Source organism: Neopsephotus bourkii, unplaced genomic scaffold (genome assembly GCF_033783945.1).
Source record: "Neopsephotus bourkii isolate Nb327-2 ecotype Australia unplaced genomic scaffold, CSIRO-AGI_Nbou_v1 NB_1589, whole genome shotgun sequence".
NCBI classification, from domain to species: Eukaryota; Metazoa; Chordata; class Aves; order Psittaciformes; family Psittacidae; genus Neopsephotus; species Neopsephotus bourkii.
The window spans coordinates 1,969,145-1,991,559 of record NW_026902065.1 but is presented as its reverse complement, the minus strand read 5'-3'; the positions used below and the strand labels follow the sequence as shown (position 1 = coordinate 1,991,559).

At 41.2% G+C, this 22,415-nt stretch overlaps 1 protein-coding gene across 2 annotated transcripts; it reads left to right on the top strand.

Annotated features, from left to right (window-relative positions):
* The first annotated feature begins 2,621 nt into the window (after window positions 1-2,621).
* On the top strand, window positions 2,622-21,213 carry PWP1 (PWP1 homolog, endonuclein). Of its 2 annotated transcripts, XM_061371815.1 has the most exons (15): window positions 2,622-2,760; window positions 2,845-2,903; window positions 4,829-4,983; window positions 5,424-5,509; window positions 7,761-7,857; window positions 9,114-9,224; window positions 9,860-9,990; window positions 11,304-11,377; window positions 13,590-13,686; window positions 14,646-14,707; window positions 16,635-16,746; window positions 17,730-17,820; window positions 18,668-18,789; window positions 19,786-19,891; window positions 20,621-21,213. In XM_061371815.1, the coding sequence occupies exons 1-15, from the start codon at window positions 2,695-2,697 to the stop codon at window positions 20,719-20,721; spliced, it is 1,470 nt and encodes a 489-aa protein (XP_061227799.1). In that variant the 5' UTR covers window positions 2,622-2,694; the 3' UTR covers window positions 20,722-21,213. The 2 variants fall into 2 exon arrangements, with proteins under 2 accessions (XP_061227799.1, XP_061227800.1); XM_061371816.1 differs by lacking the exons at window positions 2,622-2,760; window positions 2,845-2,903; window positions 4,829-4,983; window positions 5,424-5,509; window positions 7,761-7,857 and having other exon boundaries at window positions 9,113-9,220.
* The last annotated feature ends 1,202 nt before the right edge of the window (window positions 21,214-22,415 follow it).

The window sequence follows — 22,415 nt, the reverse complement described above, 5'->3', positions numbered from 1 at the left end:
AATGGGTCTAAGAGAGATTCCAGGCACAAACTAGTGCTGGAGGAGAAATACTGCTGTGTCTGGATTGATCTCTGATGATGGGGGGGGGGGGGGGAAATTAAGCCTTCAGTTTTAGAAGCTAGTTTTTAGAAAAGGCCCAAGGCCACCCCAGAATGGACTGTGATGAGAATGTTTGATGACAATGCTTCTGGTCAGAGACCCTTTATTTCCAATGGTCCCTTCCTGGGACAGCCATTGAAGTCCTCGTCTCCTGTTGTATGTATCTTTCTTCATGGCCATTTCTTCCACCTCACAGAGATGCAGAGAGACTTCTGTCAGCTACACAGACTCATTCCCAATTAGGACAGCTCTCTGAGTTCATCCCAAATTTCCTCCAACGGTTGTGTCAGAATTCCATCCAAATTAAGAAATGAACATCTGCTTTCTTCCCGAATCTTCACACCTCTGTGGCCAAGTCATCTTTGGACACTAAATATCAAGACCACTTTTTACTGGTGTGTTATCACCTATGAATAGTCCTGGCTGGTTCCTTGGGGTGAGTGGGCTGTACTGCACTAGCTCCCAGTTACTATACCAAGTGTCTCCAGGGAGCACCTTTTCAACCAGCTCTCTGTGATTCCCAAGGCACCCTGGAACAATAATATCTTTAACAGATTGGTATTTCTTTCCTTAAGACTTTAAGACTCAGCTCCACACCCCCAGCAAGTGTGTGACTGAGAAGTACTAGAATCACGCAGCATTTTGGACTGGGTCTTGAAAAAGAAGAAGATTTATTACTTCTAGCTGCAGTTCTCTAAGCTGTAGTATCCTACATCAACTGCACAGTTGATACCTATTTTCCTTCCTTCCTCCTTCTCTAACTCTCATTTTTTGGTACCTCTGTTGTTAAGCCTCACTGCAGTACGCTATTTTGTGATTATGTACACAACAGGAGGGAAGGTAGAGCATGTGTGCCCCCTTTGGGTATTGCTTCAGTAAAAGCAAGTCTGGCTCAAGTGTTTGCTGAGCAAACCTCCACACTGTAAATGTATATATCTGCAAAAACACATACCTAGGAACCACAGCCACTGGAAAGTAACCTTGCTTTCCTTGTCTTGGCTGCATAATGCTCCCCTCTGCTTGCACAAAACTGACAGGCAAACCATAGCCAGCTCATGTGTGGAAGGACAAACAGGATTTCTTGACGGCTGTAAGAGAAGGTGACCAGTAAAGCAAATAATAACAGCCCAGCAAAAAGGCAAGCATACCAAAATGCAAGACTGGTCATTATAGCCCCCAGGTAGGACTAAGATGCCTGTGCTACAGAGTAACACAAGGAATAGCTAGAAATAAGCAGCTTTTGCCTTAGTATGCTTGTGTCTACACTAAGACAAAACGTAGCAAATGGGTGAAATGCACAGGGTATTTTGACAGAAATGTATTTCTCTCTCAGGCCAGAACCACAGAATAATCAGGATAAAAATAATGAAATTGAATACAGTTGTGCTGCCTAGTGACATGTGGATGAAATAACACAGCCATCCTGTCTGCCAAGCTGAAGTTCAGTTGCCAAGTCCTTGAGCTTTACCATGAGAAATGCTCCTTCCCCTAACCTCAGCGGCCCATCCATGTAATTTGCAGTTATCCCCTGAATTAAGATCTTGGTGATGGAAACAACAGTGGTTTCTGCATGTTAGTAAGAGACTACCTTCCTGTGCATTCCAGTTGGCTTTCTATTCTCTGATTTAATAAGTTAGCTAGTATAGGAATCTGACACTTGGGAGGGCAAAAAGCAGCACCTCCCATGAAGACACTGGTCCCTCCAACTTCTGTAACTCCCTTTCACTGTTGACTGTGCACTGGTTTCATGGATCAATTTCAGGAATCAGTAAGAAGTTTCTAAACCTTTACTTTTGGTGGATCACTACTGGGGTGCTTCAGAGCCAAAGTGAAAGCCAATGTCAGCAGGGCAGGCTTCTCCCTGCAAGTGGGGAATGCCGGGGGGGAAATGGAGGACCTGAAAAGGCTGAAGATGGGGTTGTGCACTGATGTGACCTGAGCACCTTCAGCTGCACAAGGACCTATTGCATGGAAAAGCATTAATTTCTGTTACTAAGAGCCTCTTGGAGCTCCAGCTGGGCCCAGCCACAGCTAAAGATAGCAGGGTTACCATGTGGGCCAGCCTGGGCATGAATCATAAGACAGAATCAAGCAGGTTGGAAAAGACCTGTAAGATCATCGAGTCCAACCTTTACCCCAGGACTGCTAAGGTCACCACTAAACCATGTCACTGAGGGCTTCACCTACACGGTCTGTGAACACTTCCAGGGATGGTGATTCCACCACTGCCTTGTTCCAATGCCTGACCACCCTCTCGGTGAAGAAACCTTCCCTAATACCCAACCTAAACGGGATCGCCTCAGGGATGCCAACAGCCACCCGCCTGTCCTCAATGGCCGCGCAGGCCCCACCCCGCTGCCCCTCCCGCTGAGGCCCGGCCCCGCCGCTCCCCTCCCCTCCTTCCCGGTTCCCTCGGCGCTGGGTGATGACCTCACGCGGCTCCATCTCCGCCCGTTCCGTTTTCCTCCGGTGCTGCAGGCGGGGTCTCGTGTCAGACACGTCACTCGGGGCGCGCCGCGGCCTCTTGCACGTGTCTCTGCGCACCGCACCGCACCGCACCGCACCGCACCGCACCGCACCGCACCCCGCACCGCCATGAGCTGCCCGGTGACGTGCGCCGCCTGGGTGCGCTGCGGCGTTGCCAAGGAGACGCCGGAAAAGGTGAGGCCGGGGCTGGGCTGAGGGACCCCCGCTCGCTGTCGCCCCCCGCCATTGCCCTCACGCCTCTGTGTGTCTGCCCCGCAGGTGCAGCTCAGCCAGGAGGAGCTGAACGACCTTATCGGGGAGGCCCAGGACAGGATGAGGTGAGCCGGGGCAGCGGGCGCGCCCGTCTACCGGGACCGGTTGGAGCCTGCCGCGTCTCGTCCCCACTGACGGAGCAGGGAAAGGGAAGGGAGGAGGGGGGGCGGCGGCACAAAGCTGTCACACCTTAGGGTTTTGTACATAACAGAATGGTTTGGGTTGGAAAGGACCTTAAGATGATCTAGTTCTAATTCCTCTGTCATGGGCAGGGACAACTCACACTAGACCAGGTTTCTCAAGGCTCTGTCCAGCCTGGCCTTGAACACCACCAGGGATGGAGCATTCACAACTTCCCTGGGCAATCCATTCCAGTGCCCCACCACCCTCACAGTAAAGAACTTCCTCCTTATATCCAGTCTAAACTTCCCCTGTTTAAGTTTGAACCCGTTACCCCTTGTCCTGTCACTACAGTCTCTGATGAAGCGTTCCTCTCTGTCATCCTTGTAGGCCCCCTTCAGATACTGGAAGGCTGCTATGAGGTCTCCACGCAGCCTTCTCTTCTCCAGGCTGAACAGCCCCAACTTTCTCAGCCTATCTTCATACAGGAGGTGCTTCAGCCCCCTGATCATTCTCGTATCCCTCCTCTGGACTTGTTCCAACAGTTCCATGTCCTTTTTATGTTGAGGACACCAGAACTGCACACAATACTCCAAGTGAGGTCCCACAAGAGCAGAGTAAAGGGGCAGGATCACCTCTTTCAACCTGCTGGTCACGCTGCTTTTGATGCAGCCCAGGATACGGTTGGCTTTCTGGGCTGCAAGCGCACACTGAAGCCGGCTCATGTTCATTTTCTCATTGACCAGCACCCCCAAGTCCTTCTCCGCAGGGCTGCTCTGAATCTCTTCTCTGCCCAGCCTGTAGCTGTGCCTGGGATTGCTCTGACCCAGGTGTAGGACCTTGCACTTGGCATGGTTAAACTTCATGAGGTTGGCATCAGCCCACCTCACAAGCGTGTCAAGGTCCCTCTGGATGGCATTCCTTCCCTCCAGCGTATCAACCGAACCACACAGCTTGGTGTCATCGGTAAACTTGCTGAGGTCGCACTCAATCCCACTGTCCATGTCAGCGACGAAGATGTTGAACAAGACCAGTCCCAACACCAATCCCTGAGGGACACCACTCGTTACTGATCTCTAGCTGGACATTGAGCCATTGACCACAACTCTGTGTGTGGCAAATGAGAATTGTCTTTACTCATTGCTGCTTGGGAATCCTGAGGGCAGAAGGACAGAAGTACAGTGTATTCGGCAGGGATGAATTCCTCTGGATCACGTTCCATTGAAACATCTCAGATGCCTATTAGGCCCTCAATTAATCTTTAATGCACACTTCCTTTTGCTGAATTCCTTGCATGTGGAATTGTTCCACCTAAGTGCCAAGTTATTCAGATGTTGCATAGTTTACCCCATAAGAAATAACCCACAATATGTCCCTACCTAATGAATTTTATGTTGTTTTTTCTTCTAAGGTAAGTATGGGAAATATGAGCAAATAAGGTCTTGAAAATCTTGAAGAAATGCAAGAGTCATCACTCATGACCGGGCCTGTGAGTATGGGAGAAAAAAAGGAAGGAAGGAATTGGACACATGCAGATGCACACAAGTGAGGTTGAGAGCGTTGTATGCATAAAAAAATAAAAAGGTAAGAGAAAGGGATTTAGACACACAGATTATCTCTGACAACCAAAATGTGTGGCAGTTTGTCATGAAAACTTTCAAGGAAAGCTTTCTTTGGAAGCCTGTGTATAATGGTGCCATTTATTTTGGGAAAAGATAGGAAAGGAGTGGATGGATTTCCAAATTATTGGCATAAAGGCTACAGCAGGCAGGATTGGGTGCTGAAATCTTGTAAGCAGTCTCCTAAGCAGTTACCTGGAAGAATTCTAAATGCCTGCCTTAGTTTCTCAGGGATGTGTATCTTTCAACAGGGATGCTGCTGATGGTAGCGATGAAGGCCAGATGGCATCTGATGTGAACGTAGATGTTCCTGGCAGAGCTGAGTCTTCTCATGAAAATGAAGACCCACCTGATGATGAACTAGATGAATATGATTTGGAACACTATGATGAAGAGGAATGCACAGGTAACAAAAAATGTTAATATCAGATACACAATATAAGTGAAGAACCTTTTCATGTTTTCGTTGTATTTAAGGCATTTGTATCCTAAAACTTCACAGGTCTATGTTTCAAATGCTGAAAATCCACATTTTTAGTAATCTGTTTGTCCTGGTTTTGGAAATCGTTTAGTGAGTGAAGCCCTTCAGTGTTCCTCTCCCTAATGTTTTAACCAAGAGCATGTTGGAAAGATTATCACTCCCCTTGCTGTAGTGCTGGAGCAGAGCAGCAGAAGTCCCCAAAACCAGTAAGCAATGTAGCTTACTGAGGTTCTTATGTTTGGAGCTTGGAAGTTAATTTAGCCCACTCCTTTTTTACAATATAGGTAATCCAGGTATTGGTACAAGAGTTTCTAAATTCACCTGTCATTGAAACGTGTTAAAGATGTTCTGAAATTCCCACCTAGGTGAGCTAAAACTTGGAGACTCCTTGGCTACCCTAGCAGTATATGGGAATAATGATAATGATCCTTACATCACTCTAAAAACCACTGTAAGTATTATAAAAATGTTAAACATCTTAAACCATAAACTTAAAAATCAGTTAAATTTTCCATGCTGCCTCAGGGTCTGTAAGTGCTTGCAGTCCTTTTCCAGAGGTGTGCCAGATTTTTGATCAGATGGAACTCCTTTTATAGTTGCTTTGTGCAGGCCCCTCTACATGTGCTTTTTATGTTTGAGTCAGCTGTTATGTGAAACTGGCTCATTATCTAACCACACAGTTCTGTGTGTGGTGTGGTTCGTCATTTGTCCAGTAGGACACAGAAAATTCTTGGAAGAAGTAACAAATCTCAGGCCACTAATGACCCAAATATTAAAACTTCCCAGAGTACAAGACTTTTACACCTTCTGCCAGTTTGTGGAAGAAACCAAACTAAGGTAGACTCAGGTATGGCAAGAAGAAATATGTCCCTGTGAAGCATACATGCCCAGCATACTGTGTAGTTAACTGCTTCTGCCTCTGTTAGTTTCCATCAAGTATCAGATGGGAAGCATCTTTGCAGGAGCTGGCTTTGTAAGAGCTCTGCAGGGAGTGAAGAAGTCTCTGGCTGTAGTCTAACAAGCTGTGTCAGCAGTGCTGTCCTGTTATGCAGCCTGTTTGTCTTTCTCTAGTGAACATTGGTACTGCCACGGCTAGGATATTTGGTCCTCCTCAGAAAAGATAGGGAGCAATTCCAGAGACTATCCCACATTTTAGTTCAGAAGGATAGATTGCAAGTTGCGATTGACTTAATTGACACAGATCACTTAAATTAGTTGGAAGATGAGGTTGCAGGAGAAGATTCAATGTAACATAGAGCAATCAGGAGAGACTATGGTCATCTGGGTCAGGGTGAAGGTATAGGTGAATTTTTGGGACCTCTTGTAAGCATAAAATTTTTCTGGGTGCTGTTTAAAAACCTATTTTGGAGCCTTACAAAGCTAGTAAGAGCGAAAGAAAAGAGGAGTCATAGGTTTCTGCCACAACATCTAGTTTGTGTGTCAGGGGGCTTTATCAAATGTGTGGTCTTGGACAAGGAGTTGTTAATGTGACTTCATATACTTTAACAAAGCTCAAGGAGGAAGGCATACATCTTACTTTAAAATGAGGTCACTTTCTGTGTTCATTTTGAGACACTCTATGTTTTTTCTGTGTTCCACTGACTGCTGATGATTTTTCTTGTTCCTGTGTAGCAGTAGAGGAGAGAAATGCTTTCAAAGTGATTTTTATAGTCAAAGAGGTATTTGCACAGGGCTTCAGAGAGAATATGAGCTGCATATATTCTATGTCAGAAAAGCTAACATTCTTCCAGACAGAAGGAGTGAACATCTTTTTCTTGGGCCTTTCTTGCTACACTCAGGACCATTACTTAAATTCTGAAAGAGAGTATTTTTTAGTCTTTAATGTGCATTTTATATTGTCTTTTGGTATTTACTGCTAGTACTGTTGAAGGCTAAGTATTGTGTAACATGAAATTGATTAATTCAGAAAAGTGCAGGACTTGATAGAATTGAAATATTGAAAAGATGCTTGCAGTGAATAAAATAGGAATTAAAAAGCTTGCAGCAAGTCCAAAAAGTCTTGTATGTGTTGTATATTTGAAGGATGGTACTCTGTGTAAGACTATTGACTTTTATGTACAATTCTTAGTTTTCCAGTAGCAAAAATTCCCTGAATGCCTTCCATTCCTCAGTAACAATGAAAATTAGATGAGATGTTACATCTGTTCTGGTACAGCTGAATGCCCAGTATAGCTGTAGGCAGCACTTTTTGTGAGATATTTTCCATAAAGTAGACAATGCTTCAGTGCTCTTGGAATTGCTTCTTGGATGTGAGGAGCAGTTACAGTATGCTTATTGTGTAAAATGATGTTACACTATATAGATGCTCACGGCATGAGAGCACAAGGGAAATAAGCTGCATGTCTGGCCTCCTGGCAGTGATTTTCTTTTCAGCAATGGGCTGCATCAGGGTAGCCTCAAAATATGGTTTCATATTTGATAATTAAACATCTCTCTAAATCTACCTAGGTCCACATAAACAGTCCTTCAGTCTCTATAATAACTATCCAATTCCCCATGACTGAGTCTGGTTCCTGCCTTTCTTTGTTTACCACTGTAGGATGGCTTTAGGCAGGTGGGCAGCAGGGTGTTGGGTTTTTGAGTGTTTTCAGTTGCAGTTAAAAATTATTATGGATTCATGTGTAGTTTTATGCATTTATGTGCTCTGTTTAATATCCACTGATCTCCTTTTTGCTGTTCAGGATCAGTATGAAGAAGAAGACTTCTTGATTAAGCCCACTGACAATCTTGTCCTTTGTGGCAGAGTTGATAAAGACTACTGTAGTTTGGAGGTCCATGGTAAGTAACATAGGATTTGTTCTTTACAGTGAACTTAGGGAGTGTGTCTCGCCTAGCCTGTGCCATATGGCTCTGTAGAAGGGGGAGAGGGTTGGTTTTTGGAAGGTTCTTTTTCTCCTTGTCTTTCCTGTGTCATGGTGCTTTAGCCACTTTCTGGAACTTGAGTGTTTCATGTGGTGGTATTCTTATTTAGAGGGTAAAGTGTTTTTTCAGCTATATAGCATTTGCTTTTCTTACTTCATTTCTAATGGCACTTAGAAAATACTATGGCATTTTTATTCTCTGAACATATGATCTTTCTTCTAAATCATGCGAGCTTCCTCTACTGGCTTCATGCTAGGAGCAGAAGAATCAACACCTCTATCATCGTAGTTTTAGAAGAGATGATCCTTAATGAGGTCTGAATACCACTTGTTCTAGGGATGGTGTTTACAAATTTTATTAACTGTGTAATTTTCCCAGTATACACTTATAAAACAATAGCACAGGTTTCTGCTGTTTATAACGTAGGGTGGTCCTGTCTTAGTTAACTGCTAAGACTGCTTAGTTAACTGAAGACTTCAGTTACTATCTACATCTGCCACGTGCACTTAAAAATGGCACAGTGATTTTGTGTATGTGATGATACCATGTTATTAAAATAATTAATGGGTTTCTCTGCTATCCAGTTAGTAAATTCTTTTATTATAAGAAAAAAAATAGCTGGCCAAAGGGAATGCTGTATTTAGTATATGGTTGCTTTAGCAAAAGTCCTCCTGCAGCTCAGTCAAAACCTGCTAAAGGTAACTTCTGACTTCTTCAGCTTTCTCTAATTTGCAAACTGTTTGTCTTTTATCTTCATTTCCCCTTTGATTTCCTCTCAAATTGTTTCTGATTGTATCCTGATGTAGAGAGGGTTGGATATGGAACATCAATTTTGAAGTAGTAGAAACAAAGTAGTGTAGTATGCTCAGAGTCAAGTGTCTAAGCTTTGTTGAACTTGTCACTTCTTTGTCTAAAGTATGCGTGAGAATGTTTATTTGTTTTGTGTAATTCACAGGCCATAACATTAAGTAGGCATAATATTAGTAGTTGGAGGCACTGGCCTCTGCGCTAAACTCTGAATGTACTGAGTTTGTACTGGAATGTAAATTTACATTCTAGATCTCCTTGACAATTTAGCTTTTGCTACATCTCCCTTTTGCAGAAGTGAACTGTTCATAGTTGCTTACTTTTCTTCTTCACTGATGTCTTGTATGTCTTTAATTCTTTTTCAGTTTATAATCATGAAGAGACCTCATTTTATGTACATCATGATATTATCTTGCCTGCTTACCCTCTAAGTCTGGAGTGGCTGAATTTTGATCCTAATCCTGATGAATCAGTAGGTAAATTACAAAGGATATTGTAAATGTCCATTTTTTTGTTTGTTTTGGCGATACAATCATCTTAGTGATGCTGCCATAACAAGTGATTTTGCTGTAACACTGGCTTTATTACAGATAATTAAGTTATTGCCAGTTAGACCAAAGCAAGCTCTTCTCTAATTTGCTTTATTTTCCATTTGCAAATGAAAAGTTGCTTTTGTTCAAACTCATTATGGCAAATCCAGTTGATTAACTGTAAAACACAGCAAAATTTTTATGTATTTATGTATTCAGTAACTTTTTTCCTGTGTTTTACAGATTTTTTTTTCCAATAGTACAGGGAATGTGGGATTTTGTTTGTTTTTTCATCAAAAAATAAACCAAAACACGTGGAACTGTATACAGCTGCTTTGGGCAGTTACTTGTACTGAAGGAGGAGAGCAAGTAATCTTTAATCTTTTTTTCTGGCAACATCTGCTGTCAGTTGATTTTTTTTAAAATTGCTCCTAGTCAGTTATAAACATCAAATATGTTCAAATGGAAAATTCTGGCACATAAGTTTTACTTAATCAAAGAAAGAAACAACAGTTGGATTGCCAAATATGCTGTTTTGTAATTTTAAATAAATGTGGTCACATTTGTGTTTCTGCTTGTAGGAAATTATGTTGCAGTGGGTAACATGACCCCAGTTATTGATGTTTGGGACCTTGATGTAGTAGAATCCTTAGAACCAGTCTTTTCTCTTGGAGACAAGAAAGAGAAAAAGAAGAAAAAGAAAGGGAAGAAAGTAAGTATTGCAAAATTGTTTATCTAAATCGTAGATAATTGGATTTAATTCAGTCTGTCATGTTGAAAGATGGTATTTAGACAGGTTACGGAAGATAATGTCATGGTCATCTGCAGTAGGTTAAAATTGGTATTTTCCTGTGACTCGGAGTTGAAAAGGCATTGAGGAATAAAGGACAAAGTTTACACTACTAAAATACATTTACTCAGGATTCACCTTGTTAGCCTTATCTGTCTAAAATTTAAGCGTATTTCAAGATAGTCATAGAAATTGAGGTAAAGGCATAGAGGCACAACCTGCGAATGGCTCAGTTTCTCTTAGTGGACTACCGAGAAAACTTTAACCACCAAAGAGGAAGAGTGAGGTTGAGACTGGATGCTAAGTTATCTGAGATGAATGTGATCCTAATTGTATGCCAGAATGTGCTATGATTTATCCTAATCCTTTGGTATATGAAACAAGTCTGGAAGTTGACATCACTTAAATTTGCTAGATTTTGTGTGTAGTAGATGCTTCAGGAAGTGCTTAAAGACTCCCTAGAGTAAATAGGGAATGTGGATGCTAAATATATAGCTAATCTTGGCTTCCCAAACGAAGGAGCACTACAGTGTTAGCCAGATAAACAACCTTTTTATTAAAGAACTTTACTGTCATTGTGTAGGGGGTTGACTACTGCAGCTCTCAGACCTAGTAATTTTAAATATAATAGAGAAAATATCCTTGGAAGGGAAATTTGTTCTATGAAACTTGCTTCTGAAAATCCCTGGGTTATCAGAATTGCTGTTGAAGATACCATTCATAAATGTTACCTCAGATTGAAATGCTAATTGTTCTCTGCATGGATAATTAAAACCTGGAATTGAGAGGAATGGGGTGAGTTATGGGTGGTTTCCTGTTGCTGTCTTTGAAGCTTAACCATTTTAAGTTAGAAATTGTAGGAGCTGGCAGTTACAAGGACTTCAAGCTCAGTGAATTTGAAGGAGTGAGGGAACTGCCAGGAGTGTTTAGAGAGAAGCTGAAGAAGCTGCACATTAGCTGGAGACAATGAAATTCTGCTACTAGCCTGAAGGGAGTAACCAGTTCTATAAGTGCAGCAGCTGTGAATGAAGCGATCTGACATCTGGGATAGGAAGTGAGGTGCAGGTACTGAAGAAACACTTCTACCAAAAACCTTGTTGCAGCAAGTGAGAGTAATATAAAATATGAAGTTGCTTGTGAAGGTATTAAGAATTTCATACTAACGCGTTATAACGCTTGACTTCCATTGGAGCTGTAATTTTCAAAAGTCTTCTTTGTTTTGTATCTACATATAGAGCTTATCTTCAGGGGAGACAGTGAAAGGACATACTGATGCTGTGCTTGATCTTTCATGGAATAAACAAAGCAGGTAAAAGAATACTTGAATAACAATGGATGTTTACAAATTTGTGTGTTTAATTTGGCATGCATTTTTCACAGAAATCCAAAATATAATGTAGTATAACATTGAACTTGAAGGCAGTGCTGGAATGAATCATTTCTCAAAACTACACCTCCCTCCCCCCTTTTTTAACTGGAAGTCTTGATTATATATTTTTTAATTATTATTATTTTTAACCTACATATTGCTGCAAATCACTGTGTGTTTGCAGGTTGTGCAGGTGAGTGCAGGGCTAAGGTGGGTTTAAGCCATTTGTTAAATGAGCTCCGTTTAGGTCAGATGCACAGACAGAGAACCAGAGGGCTGCTGTCATCTGTGCTGATCTGCCAGTGACCTAAAACACCATTTCAGCAGATAGTAGTAGATTTGTAGAAGGAAAGTCCTTGCTATTCTCTTGGGGTTTTTTAACTGTGGCTTTTGCACCTGAACTGTGAGCAGAAAAGTTAGTGTAAAAGCCCTAATAGCACAGTTACAAAAATGCCTCTGACCTTTGGGTTATCCTAGACAGAGACAATTCTTTGTTGCCTGAACAAACTAGCAATCAAGTGCTCCTACTGAAGCAACACAAAGCTGGCCCATCTTGGGTGAGGGGTCAGGGGCAATGTGATGACTGAAGTACAGATGCTGCTGGTTTTATCAATTAAGGTAGTTGTTAACAGTTCAGCTGTCAGAGGATCCTCAGCGTGGGCCCTGAAATAACTTCTTCCTTATATCTAACCTGAACTTCCCTGTTTTAGTTTGAACCATTGCCCCTTGTCCTATTGCTACAGTCCCTGATGAAGAGTCCCTCTCTGGCATCCTTGTAGGCCTCCTTCAGATACTAGAAGGCTGCTGTGAGGTCTCCATGCAGCCTTCTCTTCTCCAGGCTGTAGTCAACTCTGTATAGTCCTAATGAGCAGGTGTAAGCCTTCATTTGTAATGACTTTTACCTAGATACTGAAGGAGGAAACATCCATATAGACATGCAATAAATGTACATAGATTGCACTCTTCATTTACAGCGCTTTGCTGTTGTTCCTAAATTATACACGTGTGCACAGTGTGGTAGTGATCTTTCTGTCTGTCTTACCAAAGAGTAGTTTTCACGTACATATCACATCTGGTGATAATATAGAGACAAGTCATAAAAATTAGAGCTACAATAATTAAGTGTTTGGAATGCATAATTCTGCAATGGGCTGAGTTACAGACTTATTGATACTGGTAGATTTTTCAGGAAATTAAACCAGCCTTGAAGTAGGAAGCTTATGGAGCAGCTTGTATTTAACTGTTTTGTTTGTTTTTTAAGCAAGATATACTGTGACAGCTCTCTATAAATAACTTTCTGCTTGTATGTCATAATGATGCTACTGTAAAATGTTTTCAGAGCCTTCACTATGCATTTTCTTAACTTTCCCTCACAACATTTGGAAGGACAGTGTTTCCAGGAGGATGTTAGCTCTTTCAGTCCATAATGCTTCATTAATACACAAAAAATAAGGTGATGGGGGAGCAGTTTTGATCAGAAACAACATGTTGAGGTAATAAATCAGGTTTTAAGAGCAATAGTAGTGGTACTGTGTATTTGACAGGCCTTTGGGAATGTTTTGAGGGGTTTTTTTCTGATTAAAATTCTAAATTGCATGTTTATTGCTCTTAACACAGTTGGCCAAATTTAAGTTGAAATAGGGGGTCTGTAAACTAACTAGTATGTTAGTGGTTCCTTTTAGCATTCTCAGAAGGGTGTACAGTGTTAAGTCTTCAGCAGGTAGATAAACACTCAGATATTAGAGATATAGAGAGCAAAGTTATTTTAAAACCAGGTTTGTCTGGCACTTGGCTGTATGTGTATGTAAGCAGGGCTAAGTTGCTAAGGAAATGAAATGCTTAAAAGCCTTTCTCACTTCATTTTGTTCAAGAAATCTTCCAATGAATGATATTTTAAGTGATGTCAGGGGGGAAATACAAGCAAAACTGTCAATGTTGTTACTGTAAGTGTTAAATAATGTAATATAGTCTGTTTGTAGTCTTGTAACTTAGAATTACCTTCAGGGAATTACCTGTCAGGCTTGAGAAATACAGTCTATAGTCCAGAGCATACTTGATCTCAGAATCGGGCTCTGTATGTATTTTGGACTTTTGACCATTTGTTTGTATCTGCATAAAAATACTTAAAACTTGTTTCTTGATCTGTTATCAGGAATGTTTTAGCAAGTGCATCTGCTGACAGTACTGTGATTTTGTGGGATATGTCTGTGGGTAAGCCAGCAGCCAACTTGATGCTACACACAGACAAGGTAAGTAACAACTGCTGTGTTTCTTCCACTGTAAAATACAGAGAAAAAATAAATGCAGTTTTTCATTAACTGCTTGGCGGTGAACCCTTACAACAACAATTCTGTAGTTGTTTAAGAACTGTGCAGAATTCTTTAAAGTTCTGAATTAGTTGCCTTTGCAAACAATATTGTATTTTCTTTTTAAAATGCTGTTTGACTTGTCCTTTAGGTAGTTTGTGAGGATTTGCAGCAGTTTTCTAAAATGCCATTTTTGTGAAAGCCCTAATGGTGGGAATCTGATAGTGCTGGAATAAGCTCCAAAAAATAGGTCTCTGAGAATAAGTCAAACTGTAATTCTCTCTGAGGAAACAGTGAGTGTCAGTTCTAGGTAAGAAAGGTTTAAAATAGATGATACTAAAATACCACAGTGGTGGGTACTTCAGAAATGAATTAATCTCATAGTAATTAAAATGTGGAAGTTAGTTATTAATAGCTGTAACCTTATTCTGCTGTTAACAAAGTCACTGCTCTTGGCCAACTCCTGATTTTCATTTTTTGCTAACATCTGTGTTTTTTCTATAACTGGAAGCAGCTCTTTTTTTATCTCCTCTGATTTTGGGGTCTTTTGGGGTTTTGTTTGGTTGGGGTTTTTTTTTTTTTTTTTTTTGATATCCAGGGCAGAAGGGGGCCATGTGGTTCTCTTCAGTTCATTTATATATATATACAAATATATATATATAAAACAAGGAAAGTACCTTGTTTCCACTGGGTGGGGGTGTTTCAGTAAAAACAATGTGCCTCTCTTGCACTGTTTAATGAAAAATCTGAGTATCAACAAGCTTAATAGGATCGACTTGGTGGGGGGAATGTGCTGTCTTTGGGAAGGAGGGCTTGTGCTCTTGTTTGTTCAAAGATAGATGATGTATGTGCGCATTGTATCTCAGTGCTTATTTTTAAATACAGAATTTTCTGTTATCTAGGTCCAGACATTGCAATTTCATCCATTTGAAACTCAGACCCTTATTTCTGGATCTTATGATAAGTATGTCAGGGTCAAATGTCATTTTCATTGTCAATTCTGGATCTTATGATAAGTATGTCAGTATGTCATTTTCAAATGTTACACATAGGGAGGGTATTAGTATTAAATAAAGGCTGTTAAGTTGCTTCATGTTTTCTTTTTCGTTTGCTTCTAACTGTGCCAAATTTGAATAATGCTATTTATTTTTTTCCAGCAAGCTAGCCAGGTTTGTATGTGGCCAAAATGTAGTTTTCCTTACCTCTTTCTCAGGACTAGCCAAATGCTTTAACCATCTGGACCAGCATTTTCTGTGCCAGGTGTCTATGCCAAACTGAATTTATTCCTTAATTTGGCCTTATGGCATTTTCTGCATTGAGAACGTGACACTGCGTATTCCTGTGAAAACCTGTGCAGGTCTTGCCAAGCTGTAGGACCAGGGTGGGTGCATGAGGGACCTTAACATCCCAGTCTGCTGCCTACAGCCTCTATTAACAGGAGTGCCATAGCCAATGTTTAATGGGCTACCTCCGGTGACAGCAGGCTGGAGATGCTGTGAAATGGGTTGTGTCTGCACGCTTTGACTAATGCTGTAACTGCCAGTAGCTTATAAGCCCTGCCAGCCCAAAAACTTCCCCTCTGTTCTCCCATCCCATAGGGGTAACTGTTTAATTTTGTTCTGTAACTGTGATTTTCTTATATTGACTTTTTTTTTTTTATTCTTTTAAGACTTTGTCCTTGTGGTATTTATAGACTTGTCAATCTTTAGCCAGGCCTTTATATTCTCTAGCTTCTATTGTGCTCTTGCTCCATCTGCTTAAGTGAAAGTAATGGAGAAAATCCTTTTATTGCTGTTAGGAGCTGCTCTGCCTGCTTTCCTCCCTCTTGACTTCCTTCAGTAGAAAGAAAAAAGTCCACACCCTGAGGCAAGCTACTCAATGCTATTTTAGCTAGCCCTTTGATACCATGGACACCTGTAAACCAGTTTACTGTCTATACACCACCTTTGTGGATTTTTTCCTATGAAGCCTTGCAGAAACACAGGCTATTCAGTGAATATTGGCAGATGCATTCATAACCTAAAAGTCAGACCATTAAAAATTGCATGTATGCTAAAACTGTTGTAAAATGCCAGGTAATAGAGATCTAGATCACATCTCTTTGGTTTTAATTATAGGATAAAGTAGGAGCTAGTTACACTGTGGATGCTGGTTGTGATGAGATGCTGCAAGAGTGACATCATCACACCTCTCTTGCATTCATACCCAGGAAATTTTTGGGTTGGGACACATTCTGCAACCACTGGTCTAAGCACATACCTGTAAAGAATCCCAGGGGACCCATTAACTTCCATCCACTATTTCTCCTTGTTGGAGCAGCGTTTCCCTAATCCCTTGTAAAGATTAATTTTGTATTTCTTAAAGCATATTTTTAAATGCTTGTTTATATATATGTATTCCACAAATGTGGAAGGTGTCCTTGCCCATGGCAGGGGGGTTGGAACTAGATGAGCTTTAAGGTTCCTTCCAACCCAAACCGTTCTGTGATTGAATCCTGAAATGGGTTTCCTAATTAGTGCAGTATTTTTGAAAGTCATTGCTTGACTTTACTGAAGTGTGTTCATAATTCAGTGATATATTTGCATAATTATGGTCTCCTGTGCGGTAAGTATCTTACGCATTGAGTAAATTCAAGCTCTATTTGCTTAGTTTCAGTAGAACAGCTGTTTGTAACCGAGATGAAACTTGGAAGGCATATGGGAAAGTCTTGTGATTTATCTGAGAAGTTTTCATCTATTGTTGAGTTGGAAGACAGTGAAGTTGTTTCTGTTTTAACTTTTGAATTGTAGTTTATGTGGGCCTTCTATAAATGCCAGTGGTAAAACAAAATTTGTAAGGTGTTCTACCCTGATTTTTCTTACTTATTTATTTCCTCTCCCTTTTTCGCATAGATCAGCTGTGCTGTATGACTGCAGAAACCCACAAGATAACCATCGCGTGTGGCGGTTTAGTGGTCAGGTTGAAAGAGTAACTTGGAATCATTTTTCACCTTGTAACTTCTTAGTGAGTACATGCTCTTCTATTCTCAGTTTGTAGACTGTTGCCATTTCATTTAGCCTGTATTTTTGTGTTCATAATGTTTCTGAATCAAATAATGGAGGTGATGGAGTTGGACTGTTGTTGTTCCTTATTTTTAAGATACAGTGCATGTGAGGATGGTTTTGGGTAATTTTTTCAACAAGTATATGAAGACCAGCTCTTTACCCAATACCTTTATTATGACAGTAGAAAAGCAATTGATACTGATGCTTTTTGACTCCAGAGGTGGCATCTTTGCCATGTTGTTATAGTGTTCAGTGGCTGGGATATATTTTCCCTTGCATAGTTGCTCTTGTGTTTCATGTAATGAAGCAATTGCAGCTGAGAAGTAGATAGAACTAAGATCCTGAATATTGTTTCAAATCAGCACTAGAGGGCATTGTCCACCCTGCTGGGGTACCTTGGGTTTGTGAAGATTTTTATAATACAAGTTTTAAACAGAAATTAAAAAGAAATAATTTTTATTACCTCAGTGGTTGCCTGGTTCTCTGTTGCTTTATATATACAGCCAAAAAAAAGCAGTTGCTCAGTTCTCTTGGGTTTGTGATACAGATCTCTCAGTGTTGTGTATGGCCATTATGTACTCAGTGGATAGCTCCAGAAGCTTTCAACTGCCAATTAGGAGACTAATGGCTCTGTATTTCATTGCCTACCATGACAGCCAAGTGTAGTAGTGTATCTTCAAAATAACAATTTGAGAAATTTGTATATGATTAAAGCTTCCATGTAAGTCAGTGCAGCATAATTTAGGTACATAGAACAGCTCAGGCACTAGCTGGATGGAGCTTTTTTTGCGGATGCAGATCCGTGTAGTATGACATGCCCTACCAAGAAGTGTAAGTCTGTCTCAAATCACAGGGGTTTACTAGAGGGTAGGTGTTACTTTGTAGGAGCTTTTTTCCAAATGAGTGACTATGGCTGTTTTCACAATCTTGTGTTTTCCTTAGGTGAGCACAGAGGATGGCTTTGTGTACTGTCTGGATGCTCGTTCTGATAAGCCACTGTTTACTCTGAAAGCCCATGATGAAGAGGTGTCAGGTAAACACTCTGTGTGTGTGTGTTGTTTGTCCCCAATGGCGAGGCACATCTGGAAGATGTCTTTAATGGCTATGACTGAGGTGGTAGCAATTCGTTGCTTAACAAGTTGAGGTTGTGCAAACTCACTATGGGTAACTAGCGAGTGAAACAAATCTGCTGAGAAGCTGTTGTAAGCAAAATATTTTAACAACAGTGAACTTTTCTCAGTGAATGTCATGAATAAACATGTCAAAGCAGATCTGTTCACTTCTGTTCACTTGGGACACATTCCCTGTGGGGTTTTTGGTGAGGAGGAACAAAAGCTATGGAATCTGGTCCAGGATCATGAACTATAATGTTTACCTCCTCTATCAGTAATTATTTTATACTGACATTCAAGCTGGAGATGATTCACGTATAGCACTTGGGAAAGTTTATACACTGCCTCCTTCAGGCTACTTTAATTACTTGATCAGTGTAAGAGCCCCTAAGAAGCAACTTGAAACACCTGATTAGGTGTCTGAAATGAAATTTATATATATGCCCCATTATCTTGGATAGCAAAAGAGTCCTTGGCAAATGAAACCAGAGAAGCCAGATTATGTGAAGAAAGAAGCATAACAATAGCATCCTTGCAGTGCTACAGTTGTTGGAGTGGGAAACAGAATAGGGTGGCATAGCATCAGTTTGTTGTCACTATGGGAAGCAGTGGCAGCATGAAACTTTATCACTTTGCTCCTTTTTGCTGGAACAATTTAGTGTGAGGAGAATATTTGATTTCTTGTGACTTTGCTTCAAAAAGGGTCCTCATCTCTGTGAAGTAGTGATTATTTGGTGCTATCACACTGCTGTATTCTTAATCTTCCAGGGCTACAGCTAAGCAGTCAGATCAAAGGATGCCTTGTGACATCATCTGCTGACAAACATGTGAAAATCTGGGATATCCTGGGGGACAGACCAAGTTTAGTCCATTCCAGAGATATGAAAATGGTAAGAGTAATATTATTTTAATTCCAGGAAGGTTTATATCTGCTTATTCATTTTTTGTCTAGCTTGAATCATGTTTTACCTAACATACTAACTTTTAGGGGAAAAAAGTCACACCTGTATATTCTGGGTAAATCACTGTCATTACAGTGCAGTATTCAATTCATCATCTAATTGGCAGACCTGAATATCAGATGCAGCATTCTGAGTAGAATTGTAGGTGCTCCAATATGTAACTTCCAGGTTCAAGACAAAGATGTAATTCACTGTTTGTAACTAGCAGCTCCTGAGTTTAATTTTGTGTCTTCACAAAATCAGTTTCAGGAAACTGTTGTGGTTTAAGCCCAGCTGGCAACCCAGAACCATGCAGCCACTTGCTCCCTCCCCTGCTTCTTCCCCTCAGCCCTGGGGTTGGGGAGGAGAATCGAAAGAATGTAACTCCTGTGGGTTGAGATACGAGCAGCCCAGTAACTAAGGTATAACACAGACCACTACTGCTACCACCAATAATGATAAGGGAAATAACAAGGGAAGAGAATACAACCGCTCACCACCTGCCGACCGATACCCAGCCCGACCCAAGCAGTGATCTCACCCTTCCAAGTAACTGCCTCCAGTTTATAGAGTGGGCATGATGTGCTGTGGTATGGAATACCTCTTTGGTTAGTTTGGGTCAGGTGTCCTGTCTCTGCTTCCTCCCAGCTTCCCCTCCTCCCTGGCAGAGCATGGGACTCACAAAGTCCTTGGTCAGAGTAAACATTACTGAGCAACAACTGAAAACATCAGTGTTATCAGCGCTGTTCCCAGGCTGAAAGTCAAAAACACAGCACTGCACCAGCTACTGAGAAGGAGAAAAATGACTGCTACTGCTGAACCCAGGACAGAAACTTAGAGAGATTATATTTCTTAAAACTTGCTTGGGATTTTCAGATGACAGATTCATTTTAGGATGGTGAGTTTTAAAGTCTCCTCTTGTTTTTTTCCCTTCCATCTTCCCAGGGTGTTCTCTTCTGCGCGGCCTGCTGTCCTGACCTCCCATTTGTTTTTGCCTTTGGAGGAGAGCGAGAAGGGCTGCGTGTTTGGGATATTAGCAAGATTTCTGCGGGTAAGATTCTCATTTCTTTGGATCTTGTGATGCTCCCCTTGCCCCCAGGGTGTATTTGTATATTCAGTGATGTACTGTGGCTCTGAGAGTAACTGTAGGTTAGTATTTTTAAATGCCCCAAGGCTGCAGGTGTGTCACATTTTCAGTTTAAAATAATGGGATTTTTTTCTAACTTGGAGACCTGTGTTTGCCATATGATTTTCTTGTAGCTGAAGTGTAATACCTGATTTCTTGTAATACCAGTGGTTTACTTTGTTCTTAATGTTCCTGGTGTAATCGAGTACCACATTCTTGAGTACACGTAGGCATAAAGGCAAGGACTGGGTTTGATTGGTGGTGGTAGCTACATGTAACTAAACGGTGTGAATTTCTGGAGGAGTCTCTTAAGAGCTTGGTGGAAACCAGAGAGACTAAAACCAGAAATAAATCATTTAAACATAATGTTTTGCACTACAAAACTCATCCATTTCACAGTACAGGCACAGGAATTATGCAGAGGGAAACCTCTAGAGATGCTTTGGAGGAGAACTAACAGGACTTGTAATTTAAATATCATATGTGGGAGATTGTTCTTTAGCTTTAACTCCCTACACAAAGGAAGGGGAAAAGCTTTGCAACTGCACCAAGTTAGGATTTCCATTCCATTCCATGATGCTCACCATGCTCCAGCTGCTGTACTTCTCTTGCCTTTGGGAGAATAGCATGTACCAATCCCCATCTGTTTTGCAGTGAATGAAGTTTTTGGAAACAGAGAGAGACTTGTTCTGGTAAATGCCAACTCTGTTGCCAGCAGTAGCAGCAACAATTCGGAGACAGCAATGGAATCGTGATGGACCAAACATCAAAAATCAAAGTAATTAATGGCACTACGACTAATGTGGATTCTACAAGTCCCCCCATTTGGTGAGAGTTCGTAGAAATTACTCTGGTGTCTTGCAATCTGCAGGCTTCTTCATCTTAAAGAAACACGGTGATGGGGTCAAGCTCTAAGTCAGCAGTTCTAAGTTCCTGCCTCTGTTACTAGCTTTGAAAGATTAAATGACTTGCTTTTTGCCTGAGATTATGATCCCTGTAGCAGGAGCTACTATGTGTAAAGTTGATACATAAACTGAAACAGGCACTAGAAGAGTATTTTGCTACTACCAGAAGTTTGAATACTACAAAGAAGATAAATATCTTCTAAAGGCATAAGGAAAAATACTTCAGCCAGCAGGTGTGTAAAAAAAAAAATGAATGAAATGACAAGTGTAAATAGATAATTTATACTTGATTTGAGGCTAGATTTACAGATTTCTAATACAGATTTTAACAGTTCTATGTAACTTCTCTAAGTCTTAGCATATTTCTTGGGCAGTTAAGTTAGGAGTCCCCGAGTAGGATCTTGAAATGCCTTTATAACACCTTAGTTCACCAGTATCAAACCAGAAACATCCCGTCTCCATCCCGTCAAGATCCAGGGGTTCTTTTTTGTGGTTCCACAGCAGCTGAAGCTTATTAATGTCGCATGTGAATTGGGTTTTTCTTCAAGCTCCAAATGTTACATATATATGAAGGCAATTTGAACTGAAGTAAGGGGTTACTACTCAGAAGAGAGCAAGAGGCTGTCAGGACACAAAACAAGGATGGGGATCTCAGCTGGTCACTGGCACTGGTGAAAGCTGACCATATTGTATGCTCGTGTTCCTAATTCCTCCCAGGCATTTCTGCCTGAAATCTGAAGGCACAAAGGAACGTTTTGAATATCATGAGCCTAACTGCTGACTTTTAATCGGAGGTCAGCATGGAAAGGACCTTAAGATCATCTAGTTCCAACCCCCCTGCCATGGGAATGTGACTTAAAACACCCAAGTGCCTTACCCCAGGCCAGTGATTCTTCTGTCCTCCTGGGATGTGTTTCCCTGTCTTCATAGTGGAAGGTATCTGTGTGTTAAGGTGGTACTGCTGCAAGAAGTCCCTGTGTGTCAAAGCAGCCATAGTGTTCGGGCTTGTTGTTGATGGGATCTTACCACCACTTCCCATCCCAGCTCACTGTAACTCCTGGTGAGGTGGTGAGGCAGATCGACTGTATCAATACAAAATGCAGATGGTGAAAAGGCAGGGCTGGCAGTTTCCTTCCCATCCCTTTAAGTTAAATGGCTGCTTCTAAGTCCAGTTTAGTTGCTTCTAGTCTGGTGGCATGTACCTAGCATGGCTCTGCAGGAACCAAGAATACTTTGGATGTGTTGGGATTCCTGCTGCAGTCCAAGCAGTAGTGAAGGACGTGATGCGAACGGTAAATGAACCACCACTTTTGTGAAACTGAAGAAGGTGAAGGCATCAAAACCACCTCTGTTAAGTGCTCTCCCTCTGTTAAGTGCTCTCCACTGAAAATCTGTAAGTTTTTCAAAGCTTTCCTTTGAAATAAACGCTTTGTGTTAAGCTCTTGGAGGGTAGTTGTTTCGGTTACCTGTACCTCTGGTACTAATTTGCACTGTAGCACTAGCTTTTGCTTTTTGTTTTGGGAAGAAATTGTGTTACTGCAAGC